Source organism: Syngnathoides biaculeatus, chromosome 9 (genome assembly GCF_019802595.1).
Source record: "Syngnathoides biaculeatus isolate LvHL_M chromosome 9, ASM1980259v1, whole genome shotgun sequence".
Classification (NCBI taxonomy): Eukaryota; Metazoa; Chordata; class Actinopteri; order Syngnathiformes; family Syngnathidae; genus Syngnathoides; species Syngnathoides biaculeatus.
The window spans coordinates 14272032-14286031 of record NC_084648.1 but is presented as its reverse complement, the minus strand read 5'-3'; the positions used below and the strand labels follow the sequence as shown (position 1 = coordinate 14286031).

General features: G+C 45.3%; 1 protein-coding gene across 2 annotated transcripts in view; it reads left to right on the top strand.

The window, feature by feature from the left end:
* The window catches only part of sdk1b (sidekick cell adhesion molecule 1b), a 305535-nt gene that overhangs the window by 210548 nt on the left and 80987 nt on the right, over positions 1 to 14000 (top strand). For both annotated transcript variants that reach the window (XM_061829010.1, XM_061829009.1), the window contains 2 exons: positions 1673 to 1820; positions 12989 to 13129. In XM_061829010.1, coding sequence (XP_061684994.1) covers positions 1673 to 1820; positions 12989 to 13129 — 289 coding nt within the window. The remainder of the gene's footprint in view (positions 1 to 1672; positions 1821 to 12988; positions 13130 to 14000) is intronic.

The following is a 14000-nucleotide window of genomic DNA, read 5'->3' as shown; positions in this document are numbered from 1 at the left end:
ATGGAAGCTCTTTTCGAAGAAGAGAACATCTCACAATCGAGTGAAATGACTTGGACGATCTTACCCTATCATTTCGAGCCATATTTAGATGATATGCGGATCACTTCGAACTAACAACAGACTCCCTGACAGTATGTAGCGTAGTCAGGAGGACCCATGCCGGCCAAACCACCTCTGCGTCGGGGCCAACGCGGAAGGTCGCTGGCGGGCGAGCCGTCGCTGGCGGGCGAGCCGTCGCCGGCGAGCCGACGCGCGACGTGAGGTGCCCTGACACCGGTGGCCGGTGGGGGGAGAGTCCGGCCAAACCACTTCCCTGCCTTATTCGCCTCCGCGTCGGGGCGGATGCCGGGCCCGGCCATGCGGCGATCCAAAAGGCCGGCGGCTATCCACGAGCCCATACAGAGGCCGTCCTCCTGCAGCGGAAGCTGTTCGACGTGCACATCGACACATTTAGCACCCCTGACTTATTACAGATCTTTTGTTACATTCTGAGAGGATTACGTTCCCACCCCCAAACTATTATTTTTTTTCGTAGCTGTATTACACACCTACCTGTCATACGGAACCCACGAAGCTGTCATCCTTTGCACCCGTCCAATCCATTTTTCACGACAAACCGGGTCTTTTGGAAAAGTATGAAGAGTAACTCCATCCTCCCGAGTGTTCGAACAATATCCAGCAATACAACGAGCCGGCATTTTGGCTAATACGAAGGAACAACGAGCTACCTTCCAGCAATACTAGTATAAACGGATGAGCCAGCCTGAGTGCGCTGATGCTGCTGTTAACGTCACTTCCTGCTTCTTCTCTTTCATAGCGTGAGTTACAAAAAGCCATACGCGTCAAAGTCATGTTTTGTGACAAAAAAACGGATGGGTCCATGTCGGCTGCCTTTTATCACAGTAATAACGTACTAAAAATGTGGACCTTTAACCAACCAATAAATAGACATGTGGCCAGTGAGATGAGAGTAGTGCAAAAGTCTCTTACATCTCAAAAGTTTAATTACCGAGCAAAAAAATAGCATCAATTTACAGGCATATACAGTACATCAACATGCGGCCATCGTTCATGCTTTTTTTTTTGCGTGTTGCTTTTGAGAGAAAAGGATATGATGCTGATATCGTGACCATAGTAATCATCATTTCACGAGGAATAACGCAGCCAAAACAAAAACCACAGATCCGTGTCCCGAAAGCATTGTGACACCACTCGTTTTGAATACGCAAAATATAAACGCAGCAAACCCATTTGTAGTTTCTGACTTTAGAAATTGTAAATGGCAACACGCAGGTTTATTGATCAAAAGACCACACGAAATACACTTAATACTTAACAATTTGAGATGTTTAACGGCGGTGGTAATTTTTCAAAACTGGAACAGATTAATGGCCTTTCCGTTCATTTCCATTGGGCCAAATGAAGTTACGAGGTCGGTCACGGAACAAATTAAACTCCATAACTGGGAGAGAGTCTGAGTCCTCAAAAGTAACATCCCCCACTCTGACTGCCTCTGGGAAGGGGTTTCAGATCGGATTTTGAACTTTAGTCGGCAAAGCTAACCTTTTGTAAATGTTATCACGGTATAAGGTGAACCTTTGAACCGTTTCATCCCTTAATTGCATCTTATCATTCCATAACTTTCATTTAGTTCCTTCTTCTATGTTTCCAGACTCTCCGTGGAAGGTCTACCTGTCCGAGGTGGACCCCGCCGTGACCAAAATGTCGGTGGGCGGACTCACGCCCGCCCGGACGTACCAGTTCCGACTTTGCGCTGTCAATCATGTGGGGCGGGGTCAGTACAGCGCAGAGACCCAGCGGTAAGAGCAACCTAATGTTTATATCATTTAGCGGCACTGGCTAATTTGCGAGACACGGCAGTGTTTCAAGGGGTATTTTGTTGAAAGCATAAAAAAACAATTTACTACCCAGGAACGTGCTGTGCTTCCTGCGAAACTGAGTTTTTGCTGCAATCCGAACGACAGTCAAAAAGCAGAATTATGATAGCCGTTGCCCATCGAGAGGACATACTCGAGTTCCCTGCGTGTGCGTCGGCAAGGGGGCTCCAGGGCATTGCAACTGGAATGCATTTTAATTTGAAGGTTTGTTGTTCAAAATCCGTTTGCTTGAGGAGCTGGCTTTTCTATTCTCAAGTCCTTGCGGTGAACGTGTGTTATTTCCCCGCCGGTCGCAACGGGATTTAATAGCGGGTGGGGGAGGGAGGGGAAAAAAAAAAAAAAAGTGGGAGAGTGGATTTGTTCTTAAAAGCGCGTCCATTGTTGCGCAGGTGTCTGTTGGTGTTTGGCGGTGGCGTGGTTTGCGATATTGCTTCTGAGCACACTCGCGCAATACAATACCACAGATGCGGCCATTGACAGATGCCAGATGTCGCTCCTCCAAATCTAATCTCAGCAAGGGGAGCCGCTGCCAGTTGTAATCATAGACAATGCGTGTTGTGAGTGCGTTCATTCAAAGACCTCAACTAATCTCCGTCAAACCAAACATATTGTGCATTTGATTTTTTATTTTAAAGCAGTTTTATGGTGTTGTAACAACATACCTTTGACATTCGTTCATCAAAATATAGAAAAACATCACGTACGTCACACACTTGTGACTTTCACACGTGCACTCAATTTAAATTTTGGCCTCGGTGAAGTGTTGTTGAATGAATGGAACGCGCTCCACTCATGTATTAAAGTTCAAAGTGAACTAGAAATGTACTTAAAGGGCTAGTGTCATCCCGATAAACATTGTAAAATAGATATTGAAATGAAAAACACATATGACATTATTCACTTCAATGTCTACTCGAAAAAAGAAATACGAGCGGCGAGCGCGTCATCTATGCGTAAAGTTGCAGAAGTCTCCAGTGGTTGCCATATTGGCTGCATTTACTGTCCGTGACGTCACCCCGGACATTCGCCATTAAAAACACGCTGTGGCCCCTGCTGTCGGAGACGCCCCTTCAGACACGGAAGCTCTTTTCGAAGAAAATATCTCACAACCGAGTGAAGTGTCCGGGGAAATATTACCCTATTGTTTCGAGCCATATTTAGATGATATGGGGATCACGGCCAAACCACCGCCCCGCCCTATCGACCTCGGCGCAGCGGTGATAGACGCCCACTTTCGCGGCGGACATGAGCCACCGAGACAAGGCCGGTAGTGATCCACAAGGCCTGCAGAGGCCGTGCTTCACCGGCTGCTGCACGGAATCCTTCCTATGCGCACATCGACACATTTAGCAACCCTGATTTATGGATTACGCTTCCGCCCCCCAACAATTGTTTTTTTTTTTTAGCAGCTGTATACACACCTACATGTCATTTAGAACCCACGAAGCTCTCGTCCTCCGCACCCGTGCAGTCCATCTTTCACAACGAACAGGGTCTTTTGCAAACTTATGAAGGGTAAATCCATCCTCCCGAGGGTTCAAGCAATATCCAGCAATGCAACGAGCCGGCGTTTTGGCTAACACGAAGGAACAACGAGCTACCTTCCCGCAGGTAGAACTAATAGAAACAAGCAAGTCCACTTGAGGGCGGTCCCGCCGTGTACGTCACTCGAAAACAAATCCCTCCAGAGGATTTTTGGGAGATACAAAAAGCCGTATACATCAAAATCATGTTTTGTGGTGGAAAAAAACGCATGGTCCATGTCAGCTGCCAGTTTTTCATTAATAACTCATGCATTTCATGACAGTGGCACTTTAACAAACGTCTAGTACTGTTTTGGGAGGGGGGAAAAAACTCAAGACACTGCAACACACTGAGAATCGCTCCCGCTGTGAGAGTGGGCGACTTTGGGTGTAATTTCACTTTGCAAAACCACTTTATTCTTTGCATTGTCTTTTCATGGATTTTATATAATAATTTACAGTGCAAGTGCTATTTTTTTCTTTATTTGAAAATGCAACAAAAAAGCGTTTGTGGACTGGAACTGCTTAATGGCATTTGAAATTATTTCAATGGGTAATATAATTTTGGTGATGCAATTAATTACACTAGTAAGTCACGGTACTTTTTAGGGCTGTGATTATTTTAATAATGGATTATTAAGGTGTCTTTTTTTTGGGATTGATCGACATTTCGGATGATAAAAACATTTTTTCATTCCCAACCCTTTATTCAAAAAGCAGAAAATGGACAACATGATGAATCAGTTACCGGCTTGGTGTTTATTTTTGATCAGAAAATAGGCAACAATTTTGCCTGTTTTCCAAATTAACAGCAGATGTTTACACATTTACTATTTTGATTAAACACAAAGGTAAAAGTGTCTGCTTTCATGGAGGACAACAGAAATCGGAGAATATTTTCTGTTGCGCGGCTGATATTTTGTTCCCTTTATTGTTGCACCTCCAATATAATTTTTGTCTCAGTTTGTAAACAGATTGGTGGGGCAACATTACTTTTAATTCCGTTATACTTTGCGGTCCCCCCAGTTTCCTCCCCAGGGTGTCCGGGATCTCCCTTAGAGTACGGGTGAGAACCTCGTTAATCCGGGAGGGGCTCGTTGTCGAGCCGCTACTCCTCCGCATTGAGAGGACCCAGATGAGGTGGCTGGGGCATCTGATTCGAATGCCTCCCGGACGCCTCAATGGTGAGGTGTTCCGGGCACGTCCCACCGGAAAGAGACCCCGAGGACGACCCAAGACACGCTAGAGAGACTATGTCTCTCGGCTGGCTCGGGAACGCCTCGGGATCCCTCCAGAAGAGCTGGAAGAAGTGGCTGGGGAAAGGGAAGTCTGGGTCTCCCTGTTGAAGCTACTTTCCATTCCCGCGACCCAACCCAGAAAAGCGGTAGATAATGGATGGATGGATGGATGGATACTTTGCGGTAACTTGTGCAGACGCGTCCTTCGTTTGTTGATCGCCAATCTTCAGCAGTTCCATCCGTTGATGCGTTCCCCGTTTCCGTCAGGCAAGGGGCAGCGCGAAGTAGGTTGTCGGCAGCACCGGAGAGCTCCCCAAATGAGAGGCTGGCAGGCGGTCGTACCAGAGCAGATGGGCAGGGCCCTTCATCAGGGTTCGCCTCGTATGTGACCGCACGTGCGACGCTTTTAATCTCCTCCACGTCAGCTGGCGCGGGACAACGCCGGCCCGCGAGAGCCCGAAAAAGAGCTCGGCCGGCGCACTCGGGAGGAACGAGGAGCGTCGTGCTTCCTGCAGCTCAAAGCTTGAGGTGTGACCGATTGCTTCAGTGGGGCCAGAGTGGGGAAAAAGGGGCTCTTGATATTGATGACAGACTGAGTTATTAAAAAAAAGAGACGTGGATTTTGTTCAAAGTGTAAAAGTATCTTCATAACCTGACTTTTTGCCAAGTGGATTCAACATTTAAAGGCTAGGTTACCTTATTTGGAATTCAAATTGTGGATATCAACATGTTCTTCTTTCTGGCTGGTTGGAGTTACATTTTGAAAAGTTGACATTTTCCTTCAGTTCAAGTCGACTGTCCATCCAAACACAAAGCAAAAACAAGACACTTGTCCCTTGTGTATTTAAGACAAGTACCTATTAGCCTTTCGGTCCGCTAGCTTACTACTAACATACAGTGAAGAAAATAAGTATTTGAACAGCCTGCTATATTGCAAGTTCTCCCACTTAGAAATCATGGAGTGGTCTGACATTTTCATCGTAGGTGCATGTCCACTGTGAGAGAGAAATCACAATGTATGATTTTTTTTAACAATTCATTTGTGTGCTACAACACCTGAGAAAACCAATGTTAATATTTGGTACAGTAGCTTTTGTTTGCAATTACAGCGGTCAAACGTTTCTTGTAGTTGTTCACCAGGTTTGCACACACTGCAGGAGGGATTTTGGCCCACTCCTCCACACAGATTTTCTCTAGATCAGACAGATTTCTAGGCTGTGGGTGAGAAACACAGATCTGGTTTCAGCTCCCTCCAAAGATTTTCTATCGGGTTTAGGTCTGGAAACTGGCTAGGTCGCGCCAGAACCTTGATATGCTTCTTCCGGAGCCACTCCTCGGTTTTGCTGGCTGTGTGCTTCGGGTCATTGTCATGTTGAAAGACCCAGCCACGACCCAACTGAGGGAAAGAGGTCGTTCCCCAAAATCTCACAATACATGTCCACGGTCATCCTCCCCTTAATACAGTGCAGTCGTTCTGTCCCATGTGCAGAAAAACACCCCCAAAGCATGATGCTACCACCCCCATGCTATAAAGTAGGGATGGTGTTCTTGGGATGGAAAACTTCAATTTTGGTCTCATCTGACCACAAAACTTTCTCCCATGGCTCCTCTGTATCATCCAAATGATCACTTATTTGCAGCTGTACCACACAAATAAATCGTTAAAAAAATCATACAGTTTGATTTCTGGATTTTTCTTTTTAGATGATCTCTCTCACGGTGGACATGCACCTACGATGAAAATTTCTGACCCCTCCATGATTTCTAAGTGGGAGAACTTGCAATATATCAGGGTGTTCAAATACTTATTTTCTTCACTATGGTTCAGCTTCCTGCAAGTTCAGGTGTCTGGCCCGAGACTGGGATGCAAGCAACAGTGCGAATAGTGTCTTTTGTCTAACGCAAGATTCCAAGTTTCTACATTTTAAGTCTGCACGACCTACCAAAGATGACCGTAGCTAATGTTATGGCTGGTTTCTTGTTTACATACAGTATATCATCTCATGTTTGTATCGATAAATTATGTTCTTGTCTGTAACATTTCATAGGACAGGAGACCAACCACAAAGAAAACAACATCTGAGCAAATTCGGGCAAGTAGAAATATCTGCAAATGTTTCAGGCGGTGTTGTTATTGTGATTGTTATTCTGGGAACGACGTCAGTTTGTGCCCGCCGTGCGCAGGATGTCGCCTCAGCATTGTTAATCAGCCACCGAAAACCAAATTGACTTGCAGGTTGCAGGTCAGTCGAGCCCTTTCCGCTCATTTCGAGACTCTCAAACATGGCGAGGCGACCCAAGATGAACGCATTCAAATGAATCTGATTACTAGCACAGAGCAAAAGCAACTGCTCACTTCTTTGGGCAATGAGTGACGCCGATATAAACATTACAGAGCAACATATCGAGAACTTTAATTACTTGTGACTTTTCTCTTCCCCAACTAAATAAAGTTGACTTGGTTGTCGTTCAGTGTTGTCAAGACGCCGTGGTGGAGCGCGTGTTGTCATTTGCGAGGCGACCGACGTTTAATATGAAGTGTTAATCGTTTCAGTCACAGTTTTCAGTTCAGTTGATTTGTTTGGAAATATTCTATTAACCTTTGAGATAACATCAGGGATTATTATAATCATCGTGCTCGCAAGTCCGTGCTCTCCATTTGCATATCCGGTTAATGTTACAACACACCAAAAAAAAAAAATTATATATCATCATCATCATTTGTGCATTTTCATGCATTTTCTCTAGTGCTTGTCTACATTAGGGTTTTCCAAGGCATGGTGAGCTCCCGTGCATTCTGCTAACGTCCCTGTGTGGGCGTCTTCTGTGACTGCGCTCTATCTTGTACGAATTTGGATTACAAAAAGCTAAAAAAAAAACAAACCATGAAATTAGTAATTTGTGACTCTCTAAACTGAGGTTTTGCAAAGCGTACTGACATTTTTTCTTGTAAAACAGTGGTGAGGCCGGCCGTGTTGTACGCATGAGAAACGATGGCACTGGAGAGACAACAGGAAGCAGAACTGGAGGTAGCACAAATGAAGATGTTGAGGTTCTCGCTCGGAATGAGCAGGTTGGATAGGATTAGAAATGAGCTCATTAGAGGGACAGCCAAAGTTGGATGTTTTAGAGACAAGGTTCGAGAGAGCAAACTTCGATGGTTTGGACGAGGCGAGAGAGTGAGTATAATGGTAGAAGGGTGCTGAGGATGGCGCTGCCAGGCAAAAGAGCGAGAGAGAGGAAGACCAAAGAAAAGGTTGATGGTTGTTGTGAGGGAGGACTTGAGGACAGTTGGGGTTAGAGAGGAAGATGCACGAGATAGGCTTAGATGGAAAAAGATGACACGCTGTGGCGCCCCCTAACGGGACAAGCCGAAAGGAAAAGAAGAAGAAGTAGAAGTAACTCGTGTTATCCATGAAGTTGCTTGGACAAATGGACCATCTGTCATTCTTATGACCACTGTGAGATCTTATCTCCCTTTTACCCTAACACATTAATAATTTAAAAAGTTCACTTTTTCTTTATATTTGTTCACCACGTTTTTCTGTGCAGCCCGGTTTTAGCTGTTCCGTCGTTAAGATCAAAACACATGCAGCCGTCCGAACTTGAAAACACGGGAAAATCCCAACAAATAACTTCGTCCCCTCCGCTCCCACCAAATTATTTTATGACGTTTTTGCTTTGGCTGTATTGTTTATTTTCCAACCAGACTTGGTTTGCTGCCAAGAGCGGCAACTCGTGAGAATAAAGGAGAGATTGGGTTATGGTGACAGAGACTCTCCACGCTTTGCTTTTTACAGGTACATATGTCATCTTTGGGGATCATAGTCTGTGGTATATTTTAGGTTTAAACTTTTACTGTAGGCCGTTATAAACATTTATGGAGCTGTCAATTTGCTGAACTGAGGTCTCGACGGATATGGCAAGCTATCATGTAATTGTCTGCATTTCGGTGTGATTTCAGAGATAGATTTCGGCTTGGGGGGAAAAAAATAAATAAAAAATAGGAATATATATATATATATATATATATATATATAATATATATATATATATATATATATATATATATATAATATCCAACCTTAGGAATTCTGAAGGTTCCATTGTAAATTGCTATTCAGCAAACCCCACCGGTGGAGCACTCCTGACCTCGCATTCTCCTCCACCGTCCAATTTCCTCAAACAGCCTGATCACCTTCCATTTTTCTCCAGCCATTTTTTCAGCCTTTTGCCTTTTGTCCATCATCTCCTCTGCCCTCAATCATTTCGTCTTTCACTTGTCTTTCCACGCTCCTTCTCCTTCCCGTTAACCTCGCTCGACACCCGGCCCTGACCCGACCCCGGGCTTTGCCGGTGATTACGGCTCCCGGACCCGTAAAGGCGGAAGGGAGAGAAGGGGGGGCGGGGGGGGATGAGCACAAGCTTGGCCAGCCTGTGGCTTTACTGTAAGCTGCTCATCTTCCATAATGAGTGGCGTATTTGTCCACACACAAGCATCGCATTTGTCGCCCGGCTTAGGACACGCCGCAACATCCGAAGGCCCTTTTCCCTGGCACGGATTACGACTTGCCGCGTCACCCTCTTGAGTGATGATGCGCCGAGCTACTGAGCCATTAGTTGTGTGCTTGTGTGTGCGCGTGTGTTGGGTGGATATGGCCACTTGCGTTCAAACTTACTTGGAGAGTTGGTTTGCCGGGGACGCACTGCAAAGGCACATCGTCTGACGGGTTTCGTGGGTGCCGGTGAAGATGTCTGGGACTGAAATCGATGAGGCGCGTTAGCACGTCGCACAAGTACGCTCACGCGCCCAAAGCTGTTGCAACCTACAGCGAAACTCCCCGTGAATCGCCTTAACTCCCGTTCAAACCATCTAAGAGTAAATATTTCACATCAAGCGGGTTCAACACGGGGACGTTAACTTCACACAAACACGAGTTATAAAGCCCCAGCCGACTCCCGAGGTTGCCAACACTTTCCCACGCAAATATACATAACAGCGTATGCCGCCACAAAACAAGAACTCCAGCTCATAAGTTTGTCTGAACGCTGTTTGACACACTTTATCTGTCCCCTGCTATTAACGAAAAGAGGATAGATTTCTGGAGAAGATGAACATTTTCTCTGTGTGTGCGTGTGTATGTATAATTCCCCACGCTGCGGGAATTAGCAGAAGTTTCTATCTGTGTCATCCTCCACTATTTAATGCCCACACTCTTTCCCCGCGCCGAATCCACATTGCATATCGACTTTTAAATGAAACGCTTTAGTCGACCGCGGCTCAAAGGAGGTGGGGGGGGGGGGGCTGGGATGCTGGTTTATTGCGCGGAGGAAACGCCGGGGAAATGAGGGCACCGGGATATTGAGAAGCGGAAAAAAAAAGCAGCTCGACAGAAACGGTGATTGAGGCGGTGGGCGTTCTGGACCTGGGCTTAGTGCTGCACCCAAATCAAACCGACTTCCAATTTGTGCCGTTGTTTCTTGAGCAATTAGGATCCAAAAATGGATTGGTTCCTCCGCATCTTCATGGTCAGGCTGCTCTTCTGGTTGGATTGCAGTCGTCCATCCATCCATCCATTTTCTGAGACACTTATCCTCACAAGGGTCACGGGGAGTGCTGGAGCCTATCCCGGCTGTCATAGGGCAGGAGTCGGGGTACACCCTGAACTGGTTGCCAGCCAATTCCAGGGCACATGGAGACAACCGTCGCACTCACAATCACAACGACAACAGCAACTTTCTTTCGGTTTGTCCCGTGAGGGGTTACCACGGTGTGTCATCTCAGATGAACGCTCATATTTGTTTGGCACAGTTTTTACGCCGGATGCCCTTCCTGACACAACCCCTCACCTATGGGCAATTTAGAGTCTCCCATGAATGCGTGTTTTTTGGGAGATGTGGGAGGAAACCAGAGTGAAAACCCACGAAGTCATGGGGGGAACATGCAAACTCTGCACTGGCAGGTCCGGGATTCGAACCCCAGTCCTCAGACACTCTTACCAGTTGCTCCACTGTTCCACCAGTTTGCAGTTATAAAAAGTATCATCAAGTAGAGAAGACTTAAAAAAAAAAAAAAGAGTGGGAAAGCACCAGAAAGTCAGAGCATTCGTCCTTATTTGCGACAGCCATGCAGTAAGCGCTGATTTGTTGTCTCCCGCCAAGACATCGAACCGCACGATCTGCAGTTGGCGGTTGTAAAGAGCCCGTGTCAGCGCCAACAGTCCCGGGAGACGATTGGTAAAAGCACTTCCATCATCGTCGGCTGCAGGCGCAGCGGTGATTGTTTAAAACGAATGAACAATACTGCAAGTGAAGGAAACTAAATGAATTGCATGACACAGCAGGGCCGCGACAGTTGAGTGCAAAACGGGAGGAATGAGCGCAGAATGGCAAAAATGCGACATGAGGCTCTGAGGCCATTTCTTGTCATAAGTTGCAGCAGTCCCACGCATCTCTCGCAAACGCCGTCAAGGTCCTTGAGACTGGAGAGGGACACTTTTGTGTATCAACTCTTTGAAATGTTAATGATTTAAAAAAAAAAAAAATCACCAAGTATATTAAATGAGGCTTCAAAATCAATCAAGGAGCTGTCTCCACTCTCACAACGTGGCTTTTGTTCACTGCATGCGCTGAAACCATGCTCCTCTCAATCAAATACTACTACTGTAGATAGCAATGTATAACTTCCATCCATCCATCCATTTTCTCAGCCGCTTATCCTCACGAGGGCTGCAGGAGTGCTGGGGCCTATCCCAGCTGTCAACGGGCAAGAGGCGGGGTACACCCGGAAATGGTCGCCACCCAATCGCAGGGCACATCGAGACAAACAGCCACATTCACAATCACACCTTGGGGCAATTTAGAGTGTCCAATTAATGTTGCATGTTTTTGGGATGTGGGAGGAAACCGGAGTGCCCGGAGGAAACCCACGCAGGCACGGGGAGAACATGCAAACTCCACACAGGCGGGTCCGGGATTGAACCCAGGACCTCAGAACTGTGAGGCCAACCGTCTACCAGCTGAGCCACAGTGCCGCTCCAATGTATATGATGTAAAATCATATCAGGAGGCTCACCTTCAGAATTTAAAAAGTGACTGTGGACTGTAATCGTAAAGTCACCACTCAAGCCAACTTGCACTCATTGGTAGGGACACAACTAACCGCCCGACACGACCCGTCGCTCCCCATCACGGAACAGCGCAAGTTCTTGTGTCGTGAGGGAACGACGATTAATGGCGCACTCAACTCAACACAATTTACAATAATCGGCGGTTTGGAAAATGGTGAATAATTCACCCAAAAAAAAGAGGATTATGGAAGTAAATTAGTGCCACCAGGATTTGATTTTGAAATGTAAAGCGATCACATTTTCAATACTTGCTACAATTCGCTGTCTGAAATTCACCAACTGTGCCACCAGGCAGGGTTGCTTCAGGTCAGAACCCTACAGCCAGCCAATTGCAGTTACGCTTTCTTAGTCACGTGACGTCATGTGACTAAGAAAGCGTAACTGCGATTGGCTGGGTGTGTGGTTGAATTTCAGACAGCGAATTGTCGCCAGTTGAATGATTAATAACATTGAAAAGTTACACTGAAATGCAACTATTGAAAATGTGATCACTTCCATAGGGGATTCACGCTATTAATTAACCCATTCATGGGCAGCGTCCCATTTTTGGGACGAGATGATCAATTAGTAAAGTTATCATATAACTTAACCATAAACGAAAAAGAAGTGTTATTTCCTTTATTGTGGCCTGTTAGGAGACTTTTATCTCAATCAGGCCAAAAAATTGCCACCCTGCCCATGAGTTGAGGTTTCGTGTCAAACTAAAGCAAACAAAAAGAATTGCGCTTTGTGTATTTGAACAGCCGAACAAAGGCCTCAATAAAGCTGAATGCTACTGCTAATTAGCATCTGTTTTGTTTCAACCCTTTTAGCGGTGGATTCAAAACAGAAATACTTCAGCAGCAACACTTAGACAGAATAAATACAATAGTACTCACAATTATATGGTGTTTGTCCTCTGGAAAACAACTAATATTAGTGCAATAATGATGAGCTCAGAGGGGTGTTATTAATCCCACTCGAGTTCCACACGGCGCACTGCACAGAGGCAAGGATTTGGATTTTTATTTCAGTTCAAACTGTTTTCATTTTTGAGCATGCTCACTAATAATAATAAAACTAATATCTTGTGACGCATGTATTTCGAATCGAATCTATTGTTTTGCTTTTCTTTCACTGTGAGGACTTCAACACGTGAATATAGAAGCGGCCATTCCTGATTAATATCTCTCTTCTCCTTTGTTTTCGTGTCATGCCAGCTTGATGCTGAGAGAGGAGGCACCGAGTGCCCCCCCCAAGAACATCGTGGCCAGCGGGCGGACGAACCAGTCCATCATGGTCCAGTGGCAGCCTCCTCCAGAACCACAGCTCAACGGAGTCCTCCGAGGATACATGCTCAGGTACGCAGAACAGCTTTTTACCTCGCGGAAAACATGAACATTTTTTATTAACTGTCATAATTTCTTTAATTTTTCAAACCAAACAGTATTTAGTACTTCAGCCTCAGAGTACTTCTGTTTCGATTTTGAATCTAGTTTTCATGTGGCTACCGCGGATCAGAACCAAAATCACTATACTCCGCTTCAGTTCACTTCACTCAACACAAATAAGGCCAAACGCCGTAAAAATAAATAAATAACCATAATAATAGATTGATAGTTCAATTAGGTAAACACTTTTTGTCGCTTTTGTCCTCCATATTGGATTTTTTTCCTACGTGCTGAAATGGCGCACATGAGGAATGGCTCCCTCGTCTGTATTGTGAGAAAACGATTTCCAGCCCTGGTAAAAGTTGAACAGCAACCGTGGATTTGAACCCCACAGCACATTATATAGTGGCCTGACTGTATACATTTTTAAATACTAATTTTAGTTTATGGAAGGCATTAAATCACACGGAGGTGAGCACGTTAGTCGCTGGTAAATTCTTGTACTGTGTCAAATGTATTATTCATGATCACATGCTTGGAACACACCCGCTTTCGTCTAAAAAAAAAAAAAAGCAATGAGGAGCAAATGTGTGTGTTTTTTTATTTAATAAATATAGCTGCGTTATTTTCTCAAGCAGCGCCATGTGAGAGTGTTTTCTGCACACTTAACGGCACAATAACATATTCACAAAGTGTATAATGAACCTCCTACACTGCTCGACTGTAACAATGCATCAAAGCAAATATGCTGTTTGTGCCATGTTTTCTTAAATATGTATATTATACTCTGTGTGGTTCTTTTTGGGTATGACTGTACTACAAACACACTATTCCCTTCCTA